Here is a 26,580-nt window from a genome sequence, read left to right as displayed (position 1 = left end):
CCAGGCGATCAATAAATGTGTGCTCACCTGCATTGAGGATAAATGAGGGAGAGTCTTGCATGAACTATTCTTCTTGTGCTTGAGAGTTCTCTCAAAGTGATAATTGTGCTCATGTAATAAGCGCATACTTTAAAAATGCCTCTTAGTCTAGAAACTAAAAGAAGTTACAGCTCTGGAATTGGAATTTGGTCACTCTGTAATTAATTTATGTAAATACCATAAAATTATAACAAAACAAAGTTGGGTTCTGCGAGCATAGGATGCAAAACATGTCCTAGTCCGCTACAGTGTTGTCTCTGTAAATAGCTTTTCTTCCCTAAACTGCCTCCTCTTCGTGCGTTAGCTTTTTCATGGTAACTGTTGTCTTTATGTGTAACTCAAAGCAGCATGCATATTGAGAATCATGTTAAACTCCTACAAGTGTAATGTCGTAGAGTGAAACTATTGAAGATATTAAGATACTTAATGTTTCTCATGATGTTTAAAGCACAGGGACCAGAATTGGCTGTACAGCAAGGTCATCTGAATAGTGAATGTCTTGTTAGTATTCATGAAGAGAATATAGATTATTTCTTGACAAAGTTAAAGTTTCAGCATGAGGAGCTGCTGCTTTTCAATAAGGAGTGCACTTAAAGGCACACTTTGCATGAATAGTGCCTGAATCGCTTCTAAAATGAGAGCATTACTTTATTAAATGAGATATTTTTCACTTAATTCGACCTGTAGTTTAGAGTTGTCATTAAAATTATAATAAATATCAATGATTCACACTTTTTAGGCCTTTCATCTCTAGAGTTTTAGAGTTCATCTAAATGTAATTTGTCTCTTGGAGTCATCAGGAATATGCAGCTCTTGCTTTTCTCCCATGAAACCCTACAAATATTCCCTTTAGAGCCCCTCAGATTATCTGCATGACCCATAAACTATTTGGCCTGTTGGAAATGCCCATGGAACAGACTGAAGGCTTTGTAACAGAGCTTCTCTGCCTAAGAAAGCATTCAAGTCTTACCTTAGACTTACTTATTTTAATGCCTGTTCTGCCACTGCTGAATGACCTAGACTAATTATCTAACTTCCCACTTCTTAAACTGCTACTTACAGGAGTGATGGTCTCAAAGATTAAATGAGATAATACTAAATACTTAGTGAATTCTTAAAAATAAACATTAGCTGCATACTTTAAATTGTTATTAGGGACAAATCATTTTGGGAAGTTAAATTATTAGATGAAGGAATTGTAAGCCAGGAAATAAGTTTTTTCACATCTGTTTTTATACCAGCCTCTGTACTAGATAATGCAAAGACAAAGAAGAAACCTTGTTATCTCCTCTCTAGACATTTACAACCTGTCGAGGACCTAGGCGTTAAGGGTGGGGGTAGAGTTTAGATAAAACTAACTATAAAACATGGTGCATTTTTGATCTAAGAAGATTAAGTTCAAATGAAGTTCAAAACCGAAGTCCTAAGCTTAAGGAAGCATTTCACAGGAAGCCTTAGTGAAGAAGGGATGTTTGACTTGGGCCTTGGAGAATGAAAGAACCTGATAGAAAGTGGGGTGAGCTGATTGCTAGGTTCTGTGGCAGCAGGACTCCCCTAAAAGACTGAAAGCAAGAAAGTGTCCTGAAAGCAATAAGGGCTCTCTTGGAAGACTTCAAACAGGTTGTTTTAAATTTACATGGAAACTCTAGAGCTGCCACTTTGTCATGGTTTTTTGAATAGACCCCCCCCCCACACACACACACACACACTCTTACCTGTAGATTCAAGAAAGATCTAAGACTTTGCCATCTTTGTCGGGCCCAAGAGAGACCTTACTAGTGGTTAGAATATGTAGTGGTCTAATGAGATTTCATAAGCACCTCTTCTTTCCCCTGTTTCCCTGGGTCTGAAATAATTTTAAAGTGATTTGAATGGGATCCTATTAGACATTTAAGAAACAGTTGGAGCTCTAAATATACCCCTGTGACACTTAAATTCGCACAATATTTTAAAGACTGACATATACCTATGACCTATGTTGCATGGCAGGATGAAATAAAAGACACTTTTTTGAAAGGATATTCACACAAGGAACTTTCCATCAGTCTCTCTTTCCCTTTCTTCCTCTTTCTTTCTTTTCATTGTATTCAATAGGACAGAGAGAAACTGAGAGAGGACAGGGAGGATAGGGAAAAAGATAGATGCTAGCAGACCAGCTTCCCTTTTTCAGTTCTGACACTGGAGGTTATATCAGGTAGGATACATAGGGCTAAATGATAAGCATCCGCGATCTCTCTTCATAGACTGAATTGGACCAGGCAGGGGCTTCCTAGTAAAAGCATGCATCCCATATAAGAATAGAAATAAAAATAAAACAATGTGTGTATAAATGGAGGATTTCCTAATAGTGTGTAACTAAGAACTTTCTCGGTCATCATGCCAGGTAGCATTCTCACAGTAGAACTTTTATTATTCAGTTTTAACATATGAAGAAAGATTAGCAAGATTAATAACTTTACGAGCAATTAGCCCAGATTATCCTTTCAGCAGGACTCTAAAGGAGGCCTATCAAGCCTCTATGTCCATCTTTTTCTCTTTTAAAATGTGTTTACTTTGAATTTCTCATTGAGTTTGACATCCGTAAAGGTCTTCCTAAATGGACTCAACTGCATTTAAGAATCAAATTTAATGATTAAAAAAAATTATCTCTCCATTGATTCACATTTAATTCAGTACAATGAGTATCTAATTAGGATGTTGTCCTGGCATAGAACAGGGCACACATGGGTTGGTTGGTTTTTACAAGATAAATGGATATTGAGTATTTTGGATAGGGGCCTTCACCTCCATCATTTGACAATCTTGGGTGCATAATTTGATGACATTTGAATCAGATAAAGCCACTGATGCTGAAAGATTTGGTTTCAGTTATTCTGTAGTTGCAGTGCGGAATGGAAGAATGACCCTTTTGAATAAAGTTGACCTGTTGTTTCCATTCTTGCAGGTAGGCTTACTTTGCTGTTGTTAAAGGCCAAGGAGCCAAACATTACAATGGTGGTTTCAGTGATAAAATAATGACATGGGTACTTCTCTGCTACTATAAAAAATTACTAATTGCATTTCCTTTAGTGAAACAAGATTTCATGATTGGCTAAGTCCCAACGTTTCTGACTTTTTTGCCTGCCTCTTCCAAGTTTTCTCCCTCTTTTCTTTTTTACTTTCTCACTTGTCCTCTTAATGACTTCTGGATGATCATCAGGAGCATCATCTCTCTCCCTCATCTGCCTCTTTTCAACAGTTTTAAAATAGATTCATCGAGAATTAAAATGTAGTTGTTAATTATTAAAGTAGCCTGATAAAGTTTGAGGTGTCTCATAGTCATTAAATCTAATGTTACACTTTTATTGATTTTTATTTTAGACATACTGCCTCTGTGTATCTCATTCACACATACATTCATTCATAGAAACTTTGATTCAGGCTAAAACCACATTTACTTTGAAGATGAGACATGAGGATGGTACAGTACAAGTTTAACAGTACAAGTAGGGCCCTGGGCTAAAGCCCTAGCATTGCATAAAATGGTGCAACAGTGATCTGGTCTCCCTCTGTTCGAAAAAAAAAAAAAGTTAATACTTTGTTCATTTTGTTCTTTTCTTTTTTTTTTTTAGACACTAGAATAGGGCTTGTCAACCTTAGTTCTTTGGAAGCCCAGGTGACTGATACTTGTCACTCATTACAGACCATTTTCGCCTGCCTGTTAGTGTTCTATATAGTTTTCAGCCCTACCTCTTTTCTTGTCTCGTCTCGTCTAGTCTCCACTCCTCTCCTCCTCCCTCCCCCCCCTTCCTTTCCTTCCTATATTTCTTTTTACCTCCAGGGTTATCACTAGAGCTGGTTGCCTGAACTCCAAATTCACTGTTCCTGGTGGCCACTTTTTTTTTTAATTTATATTTATTTTTTCCTTTTTGTTGCCTTTGTTGTTTTTTATTGTTGTAGTTATTATTATTGTTGATATTGCCGTTGTTAGATAAGACAGAGGAGAGGAAGACAGAGAGGGAGAGAAAGACACCTGCAGACCAGCTTCACCGCCTGTGAAGCGACTTCCCTGTAGGTATGGAGCCAGGGGCTTGAACCAGGATCCTTATGCCAGTCCTTTTGCTTTGCTCCACATACGCTTATCCCACTGTGCTACCGCCCGACTCCCCCACCCCCTTCTTTTTTTAATTGGATAGGATAGAGAAATTGAGAGGGGAGGGGAGACAGAGGGAAAGATAAGACACCTGCAGACCTGTTTCACCACCTGTGAAGCGACCCCCCCTGCAGGTGGGGAGCAGGAAGCTCCAAACTGGATCCTTGCACAGGTCCTTGCAGTACTTACTATGAGTGCTTAACCCGGTGTGCTACCTCCCACCACAACCCCCTTTTCTATTCATTAAAGAATATTTGAAATTTAGGAGAATAAGAAAGATGGGAGTTAAATTTGAAATCCTTCTGTATGAATTATCATAATTTAGCACAGGGGGCTCATAGTTAACTTATAACAACTCTTGGAACTAAAAATGTTCTGATAACAAAACGGCTTCTGAACTTAAAAGCCTTGGATTATGAAGAAAAAGACCAGTTATGGAAATGAGAAGTACCCAAATGATTGTAATTTAAGAAAAAAATTGGTGTCGTGGACAGTAGTCTTTCTATTACTTTTGTGGAGAAGCTGTGGTTAATGGGGGTGGGAAGCTGATGTCAGAATAAACAAAGTACCTACTGTGTAGATATAGTCACATAGAGTCGTATGTGTGTCAAGTCTGTGGGTGGATGAAAGTGTTTATTTTGAACCCCAAAGCAATATAGACTATTCAGTTTTTGATATTCTTTTTAAGATTTGACTATAGAAACCACACACACACACACACACACACACACACACACACACACACACACACAATGACACCTGTACTCCATTGCATTCCCACATAATGAAATTGCAACCAAATTTCTTGAAAGTAAATGATAATATTTTTCTCTAGGGACTGGCAATCATTAGACTTCCCACTGATCACAGTGACCTGGCTTCTTATTTCCTATTGATTTCTTTTACTATTAAAAGATCTTATCTCATAAAATATTGGGCCCCTTGTACGAGTTTAATTACCACTTAGGCAGCTCATCTTGAAGTGATTAATAAGCCACAAAAATAATCATTTCCTTTTCTTTATGTATAGTGTTTGTATCTTTGGAAATTGGATAGCCTCTGCCAAGTTTTATTTGTAGCTAGAACAGGAATTGTTAAATGGTCTGTCAATTCACAAGAAATCTTTGTTCATTAATAAAAGCAAAACAGATAACTAAATCCATTTAGAGTTTTCAATAATTTCTTGTACTCTTGAGGCAGCCATGTGAATCATGTAATTGCTTTAGATATTCAGTAGACATTTCTTGCTAAGAAAACCACAAGAACATGTTTATCTTTTACTTTTCCTCTGTTTTTAAAAAAAACAAGCAAAACTAGATATGGCTCTTAATAAATAAATGAGAATTTTTATTAAAATTGTATAAATTGTGATGCATTCTTACATTGGAATATTACATAGCTATTACAAATTGAGATGTATTAACTTAGAAGAGCACAATATATGTATCTTAAAAATTGTTAATGGATGGCAGTCGGGCTGTAGCGCAGCGGGTTAAGCGCAGGTGGCGCAAAGCCCAAGGACCGGCATAAGGATCCTGGTTTGAACCCCGGCTCCCCACCTGCAGGGGAGTCGCTTCACAGGTGGTGAAGCAGGTCTGCAGGTGTCTGTCTTTCTCTCCTCCTCTCTGTCTTCCCCTCCTCTCTCCATTTCTCTCTGTCCTATCCAACAATGACAACAACAATAATAACTACAACAATAAAAACAACAAGGGCAACAAAAGGGAATAAATAAAATAAATTTTTTTTTTAAAGTTTAAAAAAAATTGTTAATGGTTACAGTTACAAATCTAATTGTGAGTATGTGACAAAGGTACAGAATCATATAGAGAAAGGTTTTTGAATTGGTCAAAAGATAGGTAGACAGAGAGGAATACTATTAACAGAAAAGAATCCATAAATAGACTTATATTCATGTGGTTGCATAGTATAATATAAAAGTGGCATGTTTTGTTTTTGTTCTTATTTGGGAAATAATGATTTATAAGACAAACACGCAGTTACAGTTTCATGTCTTTCCATGGTTTGGATCTGCTCACCAACCCAACCACTGACTTGGATTCTCTTTCAGCCTTGTGCTTTGGGTCCCTAACATCCATTCAACTCCACCTTCTGGCCTCCCCTACATCCTTGGCCTTGCTACATCAGACCAAGTCTAGTCTAAGATTCATCCTGTGTCTTGCCTATCCTGGAGTGAAATCATTGGTATTTATCCTTCTCTTTGTGGCTCACTATGCAACATGATTCATTCAAGTTTCATCCAAGATAAGGCAAAGAAGAAGGTTTCATCATTTAGCTGAGTAGTTCTCCACTGTGTGTATGTACCACAATTTTTCTTAGCCACTCATTTGTTGTTGGGCATCTGGATTCCTTCTATGTTTAGACTATTACAAATAGTACCCCTATGAACATAGTTGTGCATAGATCTTCTTGAACTCAAGCTGGATCACTTAGTAACAGTGGTGAGAAAATTGGCTACCTGTATGGACAGAAAGAGTAAACTAGATCTCTATTTTCCTCTTTCTGTCAGAATGAATTTCAGATTGAGTAGCTTTCTAAATTTTTTTGTTAAAAAAAAAAATTAGCTCAGGGCCAGGTGGTGTGCTTCCATGAGTAGAATGCATATGCTACAATGTACATGGACCTTGGTTTAAGCCCCAACTTCCCAACTAGATGGAAAGAAATACCAGTGACTGTTTGTTTGGAGTGAGGAAGATGTAAACATGACCTAAAATCTAGGAAAAAGGCATGATTAATTTCCCTATACCATATTATTTTGAAGACCTGAGAACTGGGTGAATCTTGAACTTCATGTCCAAGAACACCAGTTTCAGCAAAATCATTAGACATTTTGTAGACATTTCGGCTGGTGTAAACTTACTCTAGTGTAAGATTTCTGATGACATTTGTATTTACAATTGTCAACATGAACCATTTTTTGCTTGAATGTATATAAACAATAATTTGTTAATGTTACTTCAAATGTATAATAGAGAAATATAAAATCTGAAAACTGTGATAAAGTGTATTAGAAAATGACTTGTATAGTTTATTTGGGGCTGAGGGTCTGACTTTATTATGCTATTTAAAGTTTTTGTAAAGCAATTTGGAAGTGGGGACTTTGAAAAGATTTTCTCACATTCACAGTATGGCTATTACTTAGCTATTTCAGCCAGTCATATGCAAGGAGGAGAAGTAAAAATCTAGAGAGCAAAATGTTGTGACTAGATAGTGTTACCTGCAGAGATTCTAAAAGTATTTGTCTTTTCTGTGCAATGGACTGGTTCAGGAGTTGCTTATTTCCGTAAGAGGCCTACAGGGTTCACACTCTGCAGCCTTGCAGTCTGAACACAGCTAGTTAAATCCAAAACATTTCTTTATTTTTTAAATCACTGGGCATTGACTTTCTTGATGGGGTCACGTGATCTCTTAAAAAAAACTGAGAAATTATACTATAAGCTGATGAAATTTGTTCCCATGAGTTGTGATAATAAGTAACAAAGTTTGATTCTTAAGGTATTTACTCTTACATTTTCAAACTTCAAGGGCAGATATAGTGTAGCATAGAAACTGTTCATATCAGTGATAAAACAGGGACCATTGGAGAATGTAATGGAGCTTTGCTTCTCTGGGAGACATCTTTCATTTTCCTCTGTTGTGAGGTATTAAACACTACCCTGAGTCAATGTAAACTGGTGATGGCAATCTGTATATTTGATTTCTTTTAGTTCTGAAGTTACAGAATGGAAAGAAGTAGATTTCATAAAAAGCAAACGCTATTAGCTCAAGTTAGCCCACCAAAGTGAATTGATATATATGCTTAAAATTCTCACTGAATCTAAGAATACCCAAACTAATAGTTTGTCACTAAAACTAGAACCTGATTAAAGCTAAGGAATCTAAAGAACCTCATTTTAATGAAATTTACTTTGCTGTTGCTTTGTGTCTCTCCCCCCCCCCCTCACTACAGGTCATAGTAATGAAAGGCAGTAATAGAAATAAAGATCATTCAACAGAAGAAGGGACTGGAAAACGACCAAAAAGAAAGTGTCTTCAGTGGCATCCATTACTAGCCAAGAAGCTGCTTGATTTCTCAGAAGAGGAAGAAGAGGAAGACGAAGAGGAGGATATTGATAAGGTAGTTAATTCCACTGTACACAACAGAAATTTTAAATTTCTGTACTCATCAAAACTGTAGAGATTGTCTATGATGCCAAAGATATATTCCCAAATATCTGTATAAACTAAATCCTGTATAACTACTTAATCTATATTTTATTCCAATTATGGATTACTCTTAGAGTATCTGAACTTGCTTTAGTATAGATAGAAACAGGTCCTTCTTAAATAGCATTTCTGTCAAGTCCATAATGATTTTTTGCATAATACTGAAATCAAATGGAAACGGAAGTGCTTATAAAAATTTGATATGTTCATGTGGCACTGAGTATACAGCCACTTGGCTTCTCCTTCTATTTCCTTTTCTCTGTCTCTTTCTATTTCTCTTTTTATCTCAGACCACAGCTTAGCTCTGGCATATGGTGCTGCTTGAGATTGAACGTAGGACCTTTGGGACCCCAGGCATAGGAAGTCTTGTGCATAGCTATTATGCCATCTCCCCAGCCCTTCTTGTTCTTTACTTCAGCTTTGCATTGCCACGTCTCCTATCTTGTTCTTCAGCTCTGTGATCTTCATAGAACTGGCTCCTTTCACCTGAACAAGCTTCTATAGTCAGTCTCCTAAAAATCTCCTTCTCTGCTCTCATACCTACACAACAGGGTCTTATACAAAGTTCACAGAATCATAGGACTGAATTTAGAAAATCTTCTAGGAGTGAGCATAATGGGTACCCCCACACACCCATCATCATCATTCAGGTCTCAGCACAAGGACTTCTCTCCAATACATGGGCCGTCACATCTAAAATATTCCTCCTAGCCAATTCATCCCTTGTCAAAGAATTTCTTTGGAGTTCTCATTATTTTCCATGTTTCAAACTATACTTTTTATGTCTCCCTTCCATAAGTAGAATATAATCTCATTAAGTGTAAGGGTATTGTCACTTTATTCATTCCTTTCCTTAGAGCACTGCCAAATGTATATTTAATATCGAATACATTAATGGCTCAGTGCAAACGTGATAATTGGGGCCTGCCACAGTTGGTTGAGCACACACATTAACATGCACAAGGATCTGGGTTCAAACCCTGGTCCCCGCATGCAGGGGAAGCTTCATAAGTGGTTACTAGTGCTGCAGGTCTCTTTTTCTTTCACTCTCTCTCACTCACATCCCTCTCAATTTTTATCTGCCATTTCAAGTCAAAAAGGAGGAAAAGAAAATTAAAAGAAAGCAATGAAAGGCCACCAGGAGTAGTGGGTTCATCTTGCAGGCACCAGGCCCCGGCAATAAGAAAGATAGCTGCAGACCTGCATCACTGCTCGTGAAATGTCCTCCATGCAGCTTGGGAACTGGGGGCTCTAACCTGGACCCATGCGCTGATCCTTACAGACAGAAGTATGTGCGCTTAACCTGATTCACCACTGCTCCCTCTTTCTCTTTTTTAAAGGAGGAATTTATTACTCCTACTTAAAAAGTAAATTAAGTGTAAGCCAACTTGATACTTAATTTTGTCTTCCTAACACGTTTGTACTTGTTCATCACTTGCGCTTTGAAGCTGCCTTCTATTTCCATGGCAGCACTCACTTCTATTTTTACTTTTCCCTTTCCAACTATTTGTTCATTTTTTTCAACTGATATTCTTCCTTATATACCCTCAAGTGCTGATATTCTCTGGGCCTCCTAATTTCTCTCCATATCATAGGTCTTTCTCTTGAAATTTGGACATGCAATCCCTTCTTTTTCGTTTTCACCTCCATGGTTATCTGTTGATAGGGTTCAGTGCCAGCAATACGAATCCACTACTCCTAGAGGTCATTTTTTCCATTGTATTGGGTTGGACAGAGAAAAATTGAGAGTGGAGGGGACGATAGAGAGGGAGACACCTGTAGATCTGCTTCGCCACTTGTGAAGAGTACCCCCCTGCCCCCCTGCAGATGGGAGCCTGGATCTCGAACCTGATTCTTGCACATGTCCTTGCACTTAGTACTATATGCACTTAACCAGATGTATCACTGCCCAGTCCCCTGTAATTGTTTTTTCTTCTGAGTGATAGGAAATGAACTCAGTATCTCATCCATGCACAATACTACTGAGCAGCTTCCCTAGCCCAGTTTTTCATTTTTTTTTCCTGAAGGTGGGTAAAGAGAGGAGGATGGGGGGAGTAAAATGAAGAGTCAACATAGAGGAGAGACTCCACAGAACCACCCCACCATCCATGAAGATCCCCCAATGTCATTCATGGTACTCCCAAGTGGTGACAGGGTTTAAACCCAGGACCACACAAGTCACTAGGTGTGTACTCTACTGAGTAAGCTATCTTGTCTACCTTGGTCTTCATATTTGTTGCCATTTATTTGATATAGCTATTTAGATAGCAGATTAAAGTTTGATGTGTGTTCAGATTTAAGCTTTTGCACTCCACCCCACCCCAATCTCCCTTTCCTTAAATTACAATTTGCAACTTTCAAGTTGCTAAAATCTTAAACTCTGTCTGACTTTACTTAAACCTCACATCCATCAACATGGACTGGGCGTGGTGTACTGTACCAAAACAAAACAAAGGACTCTGGGGGAAGGCACTGGGGTCCTGATGGTACTTGATGGTGAAAAAGGACCTAAGTTGAGGTAGGAATGTTTTGTTGACAATTATCATGGGGAGTTGAGAAGATGTACCCATGTTTCAACGGTATTATGGTAAACCATTATTCATGCCCCCACCCAGTGATTTGGACCAAAAAAAAGTAGGACAAAAATATATATATATATATATATATATATATATATATATATATATATACACATATATATATATATCAAAAAATATTCAGTTGCATTTTCTAGACGTTCTTCTCAATTTGACACTCTTAGGAACTTCATGGCTCAAGTTTTCACCATTTCAATTGCAGATTGTTGCATTCTGCCTCTCTCCCTGCCTCTACTTTTACCCTTCTATGTTCTGTTCTCAGAAAAGCAACCAGTGGGGGTCTTTCTAAAGTAAAAGGTCATTTGTGATCTTCTTTTGCTTCTTAAAGGGCAGAGAGTTAATATACTTTTCTGTTTGCATCACCCAGACTGTATCTGTTCCATATCAGGTGTCCAGTTTTTGAGTAATAGGATAACAAAGTCCTTGAGTCCTGATTTCACTCCCTCCACATTTGGTGAGCTCTTATTATTCTTATCTTCACCATCTATGACTTTCCCCTTGTTAGTCTCATGTGTGCTGGAGATTGAATCAAGAGTCTCATGCATGTAAGGTGTGTGTTCTACCACTGAGTACTCTCTATGGCTCTTCAGTCTCAGTCCTATTGTCTTCTTTATATCAGTGCCTTATTCATTACCATAGTTGAGAGCCTGTCTACTGAGAATCCTTTGTAGGTTTTCACCTAGCCATTTCATTTCAACACATTCAAAACTAACCCTTTTATTACCCAGCAGATCTAATTCCTCTCATTTAGGGAAGTGTTCTCTATATTCTATGATTGAATCTTGCCACCTGACTAAGGAAAGCTCTTCCTGTTTCAGTTTTTCTCACCCTTCTTTTAGAATCTTTGATTTGATTATCAATTTACTGGAGGTGGGGGTTAATGATTTATAGTACAGTTGTTGACATGCATACTATTTCTCATCTTCTTGTGATAATTGTCTACAAACACTCTACTCCCAATGTAGGTCTTTTTTCATCACTATACACCAGGATCCCCAATGTCCTCTCCTCACCCTTTCTTTCCCTCCTTCCCAGAGTCCTTTGCTTGGCTGCAATACACCAAACCCAGTCCCATTTTTTACTGTGTACTTTCCTTTTCTGTTCTTGTTTATTAAGTTCCACCTAGAAGTGAGATCATCTGGTATTTGCCCTTCTCTTTTTGTCTTGTCTCACCATGATTCCATCAAGTTCCTTCCAACATAAAGCAAAGGAGATGACATCATCATTTCTAATAGCTGTGTCATATTCTACTCTGTACATACTATAACTTTTTTAACCACTCATCTGTTGTTGGGCATCCAGGTTGCTTCCATGTTTGAGCTTTTAAGAATTGTGTTGCTAAGAACATAGCTGTACATAGATCTCTTTGGATAGGGTTTTTTTTTTTCTGTTTCTTTTAGATGAATCTTTGGGAGAGTAACTGCTAAGTCATAGAATAGGTCCATTTCTAGTGTTCTGAGGGCTATTCTGTCTTGGTCTAGTACTAGGGTTGATCTGGTAAGTGGTATAACTGGGGCCTGTCCAGATAGATTTCCCTTTTTATTTTGTTTACAAATGAATTTATTCGTTTGTTCATTTGTGCAAATTAAAAAATATATATCCATACATGACAAAATAAAAATTCAGCAATCTAGATTTGTTCAAGGTTATTTCTATTGGCTCATATATTCTGAAGTCACTTGTTTACAGGGTGTGTGTGTGTGTGTGTGTGTGTGTGTGTGTGTGTGTGTGTGTGTGTGTGTGTGAACTTATTGCCACCAGGGTTATCACTGGGGCTCAGTGCATGCACAATGAATATACCACTCCTAGTAGGTATTTTTTTATTTCCTTTTATAATAGAAACAGGGGTTGAGAGAGGAGGAGAGAGACTGACACCTGCAGTACTGATTAAGTGCTTTAGTACTTACTTAGCTTTCCCTGGAGTTGGGGACAGGGGCCATGAACTCTGGTCCTTGTTCACAGTATCATGTGCACTCAACCAGGTGTGCTGTTGCCAACCCTAAATTTATATTTAATTACAGAGCACGTTGTTCATTAAATGGCCCATCTACAACTTTAAGTTCTGGATTCCCATTTGACATTTGTATAGAGTAGTGCTACTGAATTGTCTATGTGTGTTCAAATAAACCATCTAATCTTAATCTATTAGTTCCCCACCGACTACCTGACACACTGGTAGGATGTATCTTTCAAATCTGAACCTCTACAATACATTTTCCAGGGAGAATTTCCATGTGTTTCTGTTCACTTTCTAATGCTCATTATCTTTCCAGTTCCTTGTTGTTGTTAACATACTGCTTTTATTTACTTATGTATTTGTCTGTCCTCTTAACACAATGAATGCTGAGGAGGAGGATCTTCTTAATCTCTTTTTTTCCACCCTTGACTTGAGGTTACTTCAGTAACTAAATAATTATTCTTTTATGAAAAAGAAAATGTATAATTACTTCTTCAACTCATTTTTAGTCTTGATTTTTTCTAGTTTTAGAATGCTGAATAAAATTCCCTTAAAATGCAAATCATAGTTATTGATTGTGTACATACATAATGAAGGAAGATACCTCTCTAGCCTTCATTCCTGATGAATAATCCCTAATGTATTTCCAAATCAGATAGGTATGACTTCATGATTGTTCTGTACTATTTTGTATATGAAGATAATTGGTGGTTAATTAAATGAATTTGCAATACTCATTTAAATTGAAATGCCCTTAAAAAGAACAAATTAAAGTAAGCTAGTTATTTATCCTGGAATATCTCTTTGGAACAGTTTTCCATACAATATTATATTAAAAATATGGTTGTCTTATAGTAATGACTCTCCAGCTGTGATCCTCAGACTAATAACATCTATGTCACCTCGGATTTTGTTAGAAATACAAATTCTCAAGGCTCACTCCAGACCTACAGAATAAGAAACTCTGTGAATGCAACCTAATCCAAGACCTCCAGTAATTCCCTGTGCACACTCAAGTTTAAAAACTTATTTTCTACTAGATACTACAGAGTAAATTACTTTGAACCTTCTTAATTTTAACTATGAAAACATTTTAAAAAATGTTTTAGTTAAGTATTTGGACTTCTATTCATAATTGTACTATTTTCAAGAATCATCATAGAATCATATTTTAGCTTTATAAGATATTTAACTATCCTAATGTATTCTTAGGTCCTTTTATCAAAGATGTGTTTTAAGAGATTTAATCTGCAGCCATGCACAAAAAGTATTGGGATAGTTTACAAACAAGAAACATAGGATATAGGCCAAAATGATATTTGTGCATTGAGAACTAACTGCACAGATCAGAAAAAACAAAACTAAGCAGAAGTACTTGAAGACCTTGAATTAAATGAAGTGCTTAGTAAAAGAGAGTATTTGATGTTGATTTTGAACATTTATGCCTAGGTGAATTTATTCCCATAGCATTTCACAAGACCAGAATGCTTGATATTTATAACTTTGAAAATTTACAATGTAGTTCTTCCTTCAAATGATGCTAAATATTATATTTTTATAGGAAGAAATTCTACTTGTAATGTGCTCAAAAACATTGAATCATGTATATTTGATTTTTATTACTTAATTTTATTATAAAAATGTTCAAATTACTATCTGTAGAAAGTCACTTTTCAAAGAGATTATAAATTAACATTTGTGTACCTTATGTAGATATTGTAAAATCTTGAGGTATATATAATATAGAATGGGCTTAATCGTTCATTTAATGAATTCATAATCTTAAACTAGACATTGAACTCTAGGTGCTGTGATTGTGAAGGTAAATAGGAGAGCTATTGTCCTTAAAGAGCTCACTGTTTAATGAGACAGAAGCAAACAAGAATCTATAGGACAATGTTATATATGCTGTAATATAGAAATTCACAAGTTGCCATAGAAAGTAAGCAGAATAACAATTCGATGTTGGTAGCCAGTCAGTAAGTATGACTCTTGTTTGCAACTTTTTTTTCCCTCCAAGTTGTAAGTTGTTAAAGGGAACTAAAGGAAAAAAAAAAAAAAACATGCAGTTGGGGTAGATGGTGGCACACCTGGTTTAGTGCACTTAACAGTGTGCAAGGACCTGGGTTCAAGCCCCCAATTCCCATCTGCAGGGAGAAGCTTTGCAAGTGGTGAAGCAGAGTTGCAGGTGTCTCTCTTGTCTCTGCTCCCTCTCAATTTCTAGCTGTCTCTATCCAATAAATGAATAAAGATAATAAAAAATGCAGTTTGAGAACTAGCACTATTACTGTGAAACTATACAAGATACATTAAACATAAGACTTTTGGTTTGTAACAGGTTCAACTTCTTGGGGCTGATGGCCTAGAGCAAGATGTTGGTGAGACTGAAGATGATGAATCGCCAGAACAGCGAGCCCGGAGACCAATGAATGCATTTCTCTTATTTTGCAAGCGTCATCGTTCCCTTGTCCGTCAGGAACACCCCAGGCTTGATAACCGAGGTGCTACCAAGATACTAGCTGATTGGTGGGCTGTTCTTGATCCAAAAGAAAAGCAGAAATATACAGACATGGCTAAAGAGGTAGGTTATGTTGAGAATTTTTTTTTCTTCCTTCTAGGGTTATTGCAGGGGCTCGGTGCTGGCGCTGCGAATCCACTGTTCCTGAAGTCCATTTTTTCCTATTTTGTTGCCCTTGTTGTTATTGTTATTGTTGCCTTGATATTATTGTTGTTGGCTAGGACAGAGAGAAATCGAGAGAGGAGGGGAGACAGAGAAGGGGAGGGAAAGACAGACACCTGCAGACCTGCTTCACCGCCTGTGAAGCAACCCCCCCCCCCCCTGCAGGTGGGGAGCCAGGGGCTCGAACCAGTATCCTTATGCAGGTCCTTGTGCTTCCTGCCATGTGCGCTTGTGCGCTTAACATGCTACACTACTGCCCAACCCCCTAGAAAGTTTTATGGTAGTTGTAGGCAATCAGTCCCAGTAACCCACAATTAGCAAATATAGGATACTTCCTTAAGGCCTAGAAGCATGAAGGGGAACTCTGTATCATATGTTAAATAAAAGCATTCTGTGCTCCTATTCCTGAGGTCCAAGGCCATCTACTCCAGAAGTCAAGTACAATTTATTACCAAGGAGAATTTTTCTCATTGCATATTCTCTACTGAAAGAAAAAATGGGTCAGCTTTTATAAATAGTGAATTACTATTATTAGGAGTGCAGGTTTTTAAAAGTTTGGTTTGGGGGGGGGCAGGCAGTGGTGCACCTGTATAAGCACACACATTACAGTCTGTACGGACCTGAGTTTAAGCCCCTGGTTTCTACCACAAGTGGTGAAGCAGGGCTGCAGGTGTCTCTCTTTTCTCTTTCCCTCTCTATCTCCCCCTCCCTTCTCAATTTCTGTCTGTCTCTATCCAATAAGTCAATAAATACTGTAATTTTTATTTTAAAAAGCTTACATTTTTTTAAGATCTACCTTCTGCTGTCAGAAAACGTCATAGTAAAGATAACCTTTGATTATTGTGTATACTCACTGGGGAGTCTTCTAATGCTGATTAGTTTTATGATCTTAAGGATGTCAATCTGTTAATCTCAGATTTCTCTTCTTTTTTAAAGTATTTACATATTTGTAAAGTGGAAACACTGACAAGACCATAGAATTCCCACCACCAGAGCTCCATATCCCATCCCTCCCCTGATAGCTTTCCTATTCTTTAACCCCATGGCAATATGGACCCAGGGTCATTATGGGGTGCAGAAGGTGGAAGGTCTGAGATTTTTCTTCTTTATACCATTAGAATAAGGAAATTGAACAAATATCTATATCCTTTTCAACTCTTTAACATTTTTCATTTTGTATTAAATGCAATTATAAAGAAAAAATGCTTTAATTTCTGTTTCGTGTGTAGCACAGCATGGATATTTAAAACCAGTAAATGAATGAATGAATGACAGTGGAATAAGATGTACTAGGAAGTATGTATCCATGCATATAACACAATGCAGGCAGTAGGTGATAAGAAATACTTCCATGCAGAACACTATTCAGAAATTTGGAAAGTTAATCTATTCCAAAACAGCAGCAGTGATGAATTTCTTCAAAAAATATGGTAAGGCCTCTTTATAAACTAACATGAAGTTAATATGAGTCAGTCACACCATTAACACTGTCTATTTAGCAGAAGAATGGCAAAACAGTATCTTTTTGGTTTCACATACTGGAATAGTTCTAACATTATTTTGTCAATGTTTCAACTTGAAGACTATTGATTCATGAAAACCCTTACCACAGCATTTGATTATGTTCTGTGAAAAGATGAACCAGTAGGGGACAAAATATAGACTTGTTAGTGGTACATTTTATTACACATCTCAGTATGTGAAAAAAAAATTATTTAAATGTCTGTCGTTTTATGGATTGTTAACAAGCTAATATGGAACTTAAAGATTTCTTATGCAACTTTCAGTAGAATTTAAATCTGGAGTAAATGCTTTGCATAGTTTCTGTGTAATTAATGATCACATAAAACTTTAATCCTGTAATGAATATAATGTTGCTTGTCAATTACACGTCAATTAAAAAAGACTTCCAGAATTTGCTGTGTTTAAAGGAAGGATTTAAACTACTACATGGAGTATCTGGAAAATGTAATATGAATTCTAGTAACCTACATGATCATAAATGTTTCAATAGATTTTCACAAGAATAATGGTAATTAACAGTAAAGCTTCTCCATTAAATATCCTTAGATCCTCTCACGTTATTATTTGTTAAAGTAAGCAATTATCTGAAACCTCATAGGGAACTGTATAAGCTTCCTATAATTAAACACTTGAGATTGTTTTACAGTTGCTGTTTTTTGTATTACATGCCGCCTGTGGCAAGTATATTGTTTGCCTTTTTTAAAAAGTACAGTTAATTTATAAACCCAATAGGTGGCCACTTTTAAGAAGAGGAAGCCTTATTGTCATACAGGAAATCCCTTACTAATTACTTAATTAGGATCACAATATTTGCCTTTCTGGTTCTATAATGTAATCTGTTTAGGTGGTCCCCTGCAATCCACTCCTTAACTAGATCTTCACCTTGTAACTGGCCCAGTTTAGAACTGCTATTGCCTCCTTCTTTGTTTAAAGTGTAGAAATTCAACTGCTTTAAAGTCATTATATAACTGTCCTCTAGTCTTAAGTGATATTTAATGTCTTAACTCGCTTATTAATGCTTCAAAAATATCCTGCATTATAGCTACTGTTGCTATTATTATTCACGTTACTTTTACAGCATTAATTGCCATATCTTTTTAATCAACAAATACTTATTAAGCGGCTTCAGGTGTATCAAACCCCGTAGTGGTTGCTAGTGATAAATAAGTTCTTACTTCTTTAAGGTGTGGTCTCTCTACCGACAATCATTTTATAAAGGATTTTTATTTACGACGTGATAGAGATTTTTCACGAGGCAGAGAGGACTGAAGGAAGCCATAGGACCACATCAGTACATGTTGGTGTTAAGAGTCTAACTAAAAACCTGGGCATGAAAATCTGATATTCTAGCAGTTAAGCAATTTCCCCAACAGAGGCAATCATCTAAAAAATGGTTTTATATGTCTAGTTTTTTTTTTATTTTAAGCTTCCAATTTTAAATGTTTTCCATTCAGCACAGTACCTTCTTTCAGCTTACATGGTACTTATCAGTATCTTGCTGCTGTAATAAACTAAGCGACACCTGAATTTCGCCTGTTAATAAAGAAATATTTCAATATCAAAGTGGATAATCAGTAATAAAAACTTGGAGAAAGCACATTTTTTAATGTTAAAAGTTTTCTCTGACCTATTCATTGTTCCCAGTTACCTTCTATGAGTGTATTTGGAGATTTATTTTAAGTTTCTTGAATTACTGCCCAGCATTAATTTGCATTGTTAAACAATGGTTGAAGGAGGGTTTATTATGCTTTGATGAATTTCATTAGAGCAATAATTAGTTATAAATAATCTACAAAATAGTACCCTAGGATATAACCTGTGTTGCTTCATTTCTTTCTTTTTTTAAAAAAAAAATTTATTTATTTATCAATGAGAGGGATAGGAAGAGAGAGAGAGAGAGAGGAGGAACGAACTGGATATCACTGTGGTACATGTGCTGCCAGGGATTGAACTCAGGACCTCATGCTTGAGAGTCCAATGCTTTATCCTCTGCACCACCTCTCGGACCACACCTGAGTTGCTTTCTTAAACTAAGCAGTGCACGTGCATGATAGTTCAGTGTTGTGGATCTTCAAGGGTTCTCATTTATGACCTTGCACCTGCCTAGAAGGCATAGAAGCTATGTAGATTTTCCTTTTAACATATTTATGAATGTACTTCTAAGAACATAGGAATGTAAGTCTGCAGTTTTTGTTTCAAATACTGGTTAAAGCATTTACTTGCCACTTATGCTTGTGAGAAAAAATAGTTAATTTGCAGTCAGTTTAGAGAATCACATAGCTTGACCTTCAGAGGAGCAAAGTCAGCATAAAATGGAGAGGGAGATATGAAAAGCTGAAACAGTATTAGATGACTTCTAACATACCCTCCCCCCTTTTTTTTTTTGTAGTAGGAGCAAAAGCATGAGGAAAAATATATGCGTTTGTTGGCTGACTCAGTCTTTCTGAATTTAATGTTTTCCATATGCATAATGGCTGTTGTGGTTGTCGTCTTTTTAGCACTGGGGACTGAGCACACCATTCCTGAAACTTCCCCATTGCATGAGGGAACCCAGGACTTGGCTCCAGGCCTTTGCACATGGTAACATGTGCACTCAACCTGTGTGTTACCTTCTGGCCACAGAATTTGTATTTGTCATGCATGTTATGTCACTATGCATACCACTAGTCAGAATGCATCCCTTTTAGTTGTTATCTCTCAGAAATGGGTGTTGTAGACATCAGTAATTTCTAGATAGGTGAATCTTTATACACTTTTAATTTAACCTGAAACTTTCCTAAGCAATGCAGAAAGTCCTGACTTTAAATAAACATTCAGTTCACTATTTTCAAACTAGACTTACCACCTGTAATTTTGTGAGACCTTGGTAAACAATGATCATGTTCACTAGTTTCAGCCATGTTGTAGCAGAAGAGAAAAATCTTATCTTTTCTTAAATTAAGTACTATTTCTCCTCCCATGCACTCCCTTCTTTCTCTCCCTCCCTCACTCTTTCTATGTATCACATTCTCCTTATTCCCTCACCTGTCATAGGACACTTGACTTGTTTCCAAATCTTTTACATAATAGCACTTTGATGAATATAAGTGTACATAAATCTTTTCAGATAAGTATTTTTCTATGTTCTTTGGTTTGAAACCAAGCAGGGGGATTGCTAGATTTTATGATAGGTCTATTTTTAATGTTGTGAGGAGTTTCCCTACTGTTTTCCTCAGGACCAGGGCTAATTTGCATCCCCTCTCCAACCCTACCCCATGACACAAGGATATCCTTTTAAACTACAGAGTGTTATTCCATGGAGTGTATATCACACTGCTTATTTCGTTATCCTGTCACTTACTGATGAGCATTTAGGTTGTTTCCATATTTTCGGTATTATAAACAATATAGCTACGAACATAAGGTTCCATATGTCCCTTTGAATTGCATTTTCATGCCCTTTGAATAAAGGCCTAAGAGTAGTATTGCTGGATCATAAGATATTTCTATTTTTATATGTTCAATATCTCTCTGAATTGATATTTTACTTTTATATTTTTAAATATTTTTATTTATTTCCTTTTGTTGCCCTTGTTTTATTGTTGTAGTTATTATTGTTGTTGCTATTGATGTCATTGTTGTTGGATAGGACAGAGAGAAATGGAGAGAGGAGGGGAAGACAGAGAGGGGGAGAGAAAGATAGACACCTGCAGACTTGCTTCACCGCTTGGGAAGTGACCCCACTGCAGGTGGGGAGCCAGGGGCTCAAACCGGGATCTTTATGCCGGTACTTGCATTTTGTGCCACCTGCACTTAACCTGCTGGGCTACCGCCTGACTCCCTAAACTGAGAATTTATAATGCAGTATTTCAGTTAATAACAATTTATCTGAAAGATCAAAGGATAACTGAGCTTTCTTACCCTTCCTTAACATGAATAGTCAGTCTGGCAATTTATATGGGAAGGACCTCTTTCTTTGGCCCTTTCAAAATTTTTTTTAATTTTTTTAAAAATATTTATTTATTTATTTATTTATTTATTCATTCCCTTTTTTTGCCCTTGTTGTTTTTTTATTGTTGACGTTATTATTGTTGTTGCTACTGATGTTGTTGTTGGATAGGACAGAGAAAAATGGATTGAGGAGGAGAAGACAGAGGGGGAGAGAAAGACACCTGCAGACCTGCTTCATCACCTGTGAAGTGACTCCCCTGCAGGGGAGCTGGGGGCTGGAACCGGGATCCTTATGGCGGTCCTTGCACTTTGTGCCATCTGCGCTTAACCCGCTGCTCTACTGCCCAACTCCCTTTTTTTTTTTTTTTAAATTATTTATAAAAAGGAAACACTGACAAAAGCCATAGGATAAGTGTGGTACAAGTCCACACAGTTCCCACCACTAGAACTCCATATCCCATCCCCACCCCTGATAGCTTTCCTATTCTTTAACCCTCTGGGAGCATGGACCAAGGGACAGTATGGGGTGCAGAAGGTGGAAGGTCTGGCTTCTGTAACTGCTTCCCCACTGAACATGGGCATTGACAGATAGTCCCAGCCTGTCTCTCTCTTTCCCTAGTAGGGTGGGGGTCTGGGGAAGAGGATCTCCAGGACACACTGGTGGGGTCGTCTGCCCAGGGAAGGCCGGTTGCCATCATAGTAGCATTTGGAACCTGGTGCTGAAAAAAGAGTTAACATATAAAGCCAAATAAATTGTTGACTAATCATGAACCTACAGGATGGAATAGTTCATATGAAGAGCTGGAGGTCTCCATTTTTTAGATAGTAGGCCTATTTTAGTTGTATTCCAAAGGGCCTATGGCTATACTTGTGTGTGTGTGTTTTTTTCCTCCTGAGCCTGACATCTGATATGCAGGTGGATCCAAGTTATTGTCTGGGAAGATGATGTCATGGCTGGAAAAAGGACCAGAAAGCTGGATCAGGGAGGAGAGTAGCTCCCAAATATGTGAAAGGTGTGTAAAGATTATTGACTGGAAACCCCATCAATTTGATGTGATCTGGGGCCCATATTCAGCTTAGGAGCCTGTGTGACCTCTGCATCCCTGTAGATCCGAGCTCACATTCTGTGGTCATGAGGAGGAATGTTCTAAGGTTCCAAGCTGCCTCAATTTGAGAACCCATCTTTCCCATGTAGAACCTTTCAAGTCTATGATGATGGCTTTGTGCCTACATATTTGGTCAACATACTAGTATTTTTCTTTAATATATTTTATTTTATTCAGTTGAGAGAGAGGTAGAGATTGGGTAGAGTACTACTCAGCTCTGGCTTATGGTAGTGGTGGGACTTTGGAAACTCAGGCAGAAACTCAGGCATGAAAGTTTTTTTACATAACTATTATGTTATCTCCTTTGCCACGTTCTAATATTTTCATTCAGCTATTTGCTTCAGATTATATAGAAGCTTTCCTCTTTCTCACTTCCTAGACTTTTTCTGTCATCCCTTTCCTGATAATCACACAGCAGTGCATGATTAAACCTTTCTGTTGTCTCTTATAACAGAATCAGAGTAAGTGATTGATGAGCTGCCAAGCTCCAAGGACAGCTAGACATCCTCACACTCTAAGGTTTGTCCTGACTTCATCCTCACACACTGCTTGTGTTGACCTCTGTGTCCTTAGATGGATTTATGGCATCTCCAGCTTGATGTTTTAAACTCCTTAAGAACAAGAACTCTGTCTTCCTTTTTCCTTTAGTTCCATATTCTTAACAGTTTTGTTGAATATGTACTTGATTGAGCTAATGAAGGTATTGAATATTTACATGGAGCTTAAAAATATTCAAGATAAATATTATGCTAAGTTACAGATTATTGACTCTCAGTGAATTCTAAAGTATTGTTTCCCGTAAATCCACATTTTCAAAGCTTCTCTCCTGCATTGTTTCTTTAACCCCTAGGAAACTTCCCCTTTTATACACTCTTTGCGAAACCATTTTGCCTGGGTATAATTTATAAACTACTATAAGAAAAAATAATGTGTCTGCTATAATAACATTATTTATAAGAATACAATTAAGTCTAATACATGGCAAATTAATTGTAAGGAATTTGAAAGCAGAGACTGATTCAAATTCTTTTCATCCATAGTGTCTAGTCTGCATCTAGCTGATGCTTAGAAAGGATGAAAGATAGGTGGGTGAAATCTTTGCAAGAGTAAGAGTGATTGTGGAGGAAAGAATTTATCTAGCAGCCCATCAGGGTTGGAAGCACCTAAGAAACAAGAAATCAGAGTGCTAGCGACACCTGCTTGGCAAATTTATCTCTGGGACTTGAGAAGTCTCAACTGCACTCCCAAATAGAATTTTCTCATGACCCTGTGTTAATCAGTTTGGTTAAGAATCTCTTGTCATTTTATAGAGTGGTGACCTTTGTCCAAATGACTGTTCATCTGACAAAGCCAGTCAGTGTGCCTTTTACTGGGACGTAGTAATGATGCATGTGTCTGCTGCTTCCATTTTCACTTCACCCTACCATTTGTCACTTTTCCTCCTCCAGACAGCAGGCAAGGCTATTTGTCTGCCTCAGCTTAATATGTAAATCCCCCGTGCTTATGAATGCATGGGGGTGGACTGTCTCTTATATCACATTTGATACTTCAAATATATTCTGTTATGTTATGGTAGATTTTAGTTTGCTCTAGCCTTGAGTCCCAATTTAATTATTTTTGTAGGCAAGAGAAACTGTGTCTTAACCATTTTTTTTTATGCATACCCTCTTCTCCATGTGCCTATAGATAAATATACAGATGCAAAACTCTTAATAAAGTTAAAAAGATCATTCAGAAAGTTTTTATAAATCACATTGGAATAATTCGAAACCATTGACTATATTAGCATTAGTATATTACATTAGTTTTTTTTTCCAATAAATTTTCCATATATGTAATATAAAATGACGTAGTGGGAAAACTACTTGCTTATATATTTAACTACTCTTTTACTAAGGACAAATGAGCTCTTTTAGTTTTTATCAGATTAATTTTACATAGTGACCACTTTAAAAGGGAAAGTTATAAGATTTCAAGAGTGGGGAGTTGGGCGGTAGCACAGTAGGTTAAGCAGTTAAGCGCATGTGGCGCAAAGCGCAAGGATCAATGTGAGGATCCCGGCTTGAGCCCCCGGCTCCCCACCTGCAGGGGAGTTGCTTCACAGGCGGTGAAGCAGGTCTGCAGGTGTCTAGCTTTCTCCCCCCCCTTCCCTTTCTTCCCCTCCTCTCTCCATTTCTCTCTGTCCTATCCAACAACGATGACATCAATAACAACAACAATAATAATTACAACAACAATAAAAACAAGGGCAAAATAAATAAATAAATAAATAAATATTTAAAAACATTTTTTAAAAAAGATTGAAAGATTTACACTAATTTAGTGATGTACCCATCAGTGATAACACATACTAGCTGGAAGATACATGAAATCAGATTATATAATAATTTTGACTATATATATTGAGTAACAATACATATATTTTCATTTATTTTTATTGTCATGAAAGAAGAAAGTAGTGACAGAGTTGAGAGAAAGGTTTACATTCAGAAGCCACAGAAAATTAAATGAGAAAGGAAAGATCTTGCCAGTGGAGGCTATAAGACATAGAGTCTATAATTGATTGATTGCGACATCGCATGTCATAGCTTTCAGCGTGTTCACATTTGTTGTCATGTGTCTTATTAGAAACCCTGCAATATGGTGGTAGAGGCAAGTACACTTTGTAACTGAAAACTGAAGCTGGGAAAGGTTAAACAACTTGCTCGGTATTATTCACAGCTGAATATGGGTTTTGACTCCAGGTGCTCAGAGTCTGTATACAGCACTCTTTCCATAGCCCTGTGTCTTGTGTAAAAAGAAACATTAAATATCAGTTTGTCCAACCTTGTTTCCCTTCTTCAGTTTTTGACCTTGATTTATTTTTTTCTTTTTTCTCTCTACCCCTGCTAAGTTTCCTACACTTGATGCAGTGTGGGTTAAAAGATATAAAATGTGGTGCTTCTGTATCACATTCCACAAAAGAACTTTTTTGGACATAAAATCTATGTCCTATCTCTAAATCCTTGTGCTGAGGTTGTCATTCTTTCATGAGGAAAGATACAAATGTTGCAGAAAGTATATTTTCCACTCATAATTTCAACAAAGTCCAATGAGGTGAAGGCTACTAGAAAATCTTCAGTTTCTATATTAAAGTCTATTGTCTGCTCTTCATTTGTAGTATAAGGATGCATTTATGAAAGCAAATCCTGGCTATAAATGGTGTCCTACCACAAACAAGCCTGTGAAATCCCCAACACCCACTGTCAACCCACGAAAGAAGCTGTGGGCCTTCCCATCTGATGCTTCAAGAGACTTGCCAAGTCCCAAGAAAGCAAAGACTGAAGAAATGCCTCAGTTAAACTTTGGAATGGCTGGTGAGTTTAGACACTTTTTCTACATATTTAACAAATAATCACATAGCAAAATTTATGAACATTGTGAAATAACAGCATAAATGAAGTACTGAAGTATGGCATACGTAGAATATATCTCTCTGTGTGTGTATGTACTTAAAGGAGGTATAGAACAACTGGTAGAGTAATTATAAATATATGTGTACTTCTGATTTTGACAGAATGGAAAAGAAAACAGCAAAGTGGAGATTATCAGCTCAGGAAATTTTATAATGTAACAAAATAGTCGGCATACACACTATTAAGGTTTCCCAGTTAGCACTTTAGTTATCATGGAGGTTTCAGGTCACAGTTATGCACACTGCCTGACCATGTGAAACATGCACAACTCCATCACTCATCTGAGATGAATCTGACAGCTGTGCTTTAGAGGGAATTCCCATCCTAGTCACTTCTCCCACCCTCATTCCTGAATGGACCAAATAAATGTAAAATTCCAGATGGTCCCATTTGTTACAGAACTTTTAATATTCTTTGGTAATAAGGAATGCTATATCATTTATTACAATGAAATAAAAAATTTATATTCACTTTGTAACTACTGTCTTCTCTGACTATTATAGAGTAGTCATCAAAAGAGGAATTTGGCAGGATAAAACCAGGAGAATGGACAGGAAGGAAGCCAGTGTGTTTTGTTATTTCAAATGTATTTTCTCAAAATTAGAGCACTGAACTATTTGCAATATGGAAAGCATAGGGAAGGACATAAAGTATACGATGTCTTTTTTTTTTAATTATGAGTACCTGGTCTAATGATAGTTGGTGAATTATTCACAAAATGTCATTGTGCATTGGTGTCGTGTAGAATTGCTAAGAAATGCACTGTCAAATAATGGTAGCTTTGTAGGAAAAGCAAGTATTTCGGGGATTGTTGTATAGGTGTTCACAAAACTATGTCTACATATCTCAACAAAATAACGCTATAGAGATCTGCCTTTGTTTAGCTTTTACGTTGCTCTAATAGTCTTGGGGAACTCTCTCAACTTCCCACCTTAT

General features: G+C 37.1%; 1 protein-coding gene across 11 annotated transcripts in view; it reads left to right on the top strand.

Moving 5' to 3' along the window:
* The window catches only part of BBX (BBX high mobility group box domain containing), a 339,966-nt gene that overhangs the window by 212,621 nt on the left and 100,765 nt on the right, over positions 1 to 26,580 (top strand). For 10 of the 11 annotated variants that reach the window (XM_060198418.1, XM_060198419.1, XM_060198424.1 and 7 more), the window contains 3 exons: positions 8,139 to 8,306; positions 15,288 to 15,530; positions 25,350 to 25,545. In XM_060198418.1, coding sequence (XP_060054401.1) covers positions 8,148 to 8,306; positions 15,288 to 15,530; positions 25,350 to 25,545 — 598 coding nt within the window. In that variant the 5' untranslated portion in view covers positions 8,139 to 8,147. Of the gene's footprint in view, positions 1 to 8,138; positions 8,307 to 15,287; positions 15,531 to 22,643; positions 22,709 to 25,349; positions 25,546 to 26,580 lie in introns of those variants that run through there. The other variant, XM_060198427.1, reaches the window with a different exon arrangement.

Source organism: Erinaceus europaeus, chromosome 9 (assembly GCF_950295315.1).
Source record: "Erinaceus europaeus chromosome 9, mEriEur2.1, whole genome shotgun sequence".
Taxonomy (NCBI): domain Eukaryota; kingdom Metazoa; phylum Chordata; class Mammalia; order Eulipotyphla; family Erinaceidae; genus Erinaceus; species Erinaceus europaeus.
The sequence above is the reverse complement of the archived record's forward strand: the minus strand, read 5'-3'. Positions and strand labels throughout refer to the sequence as shown.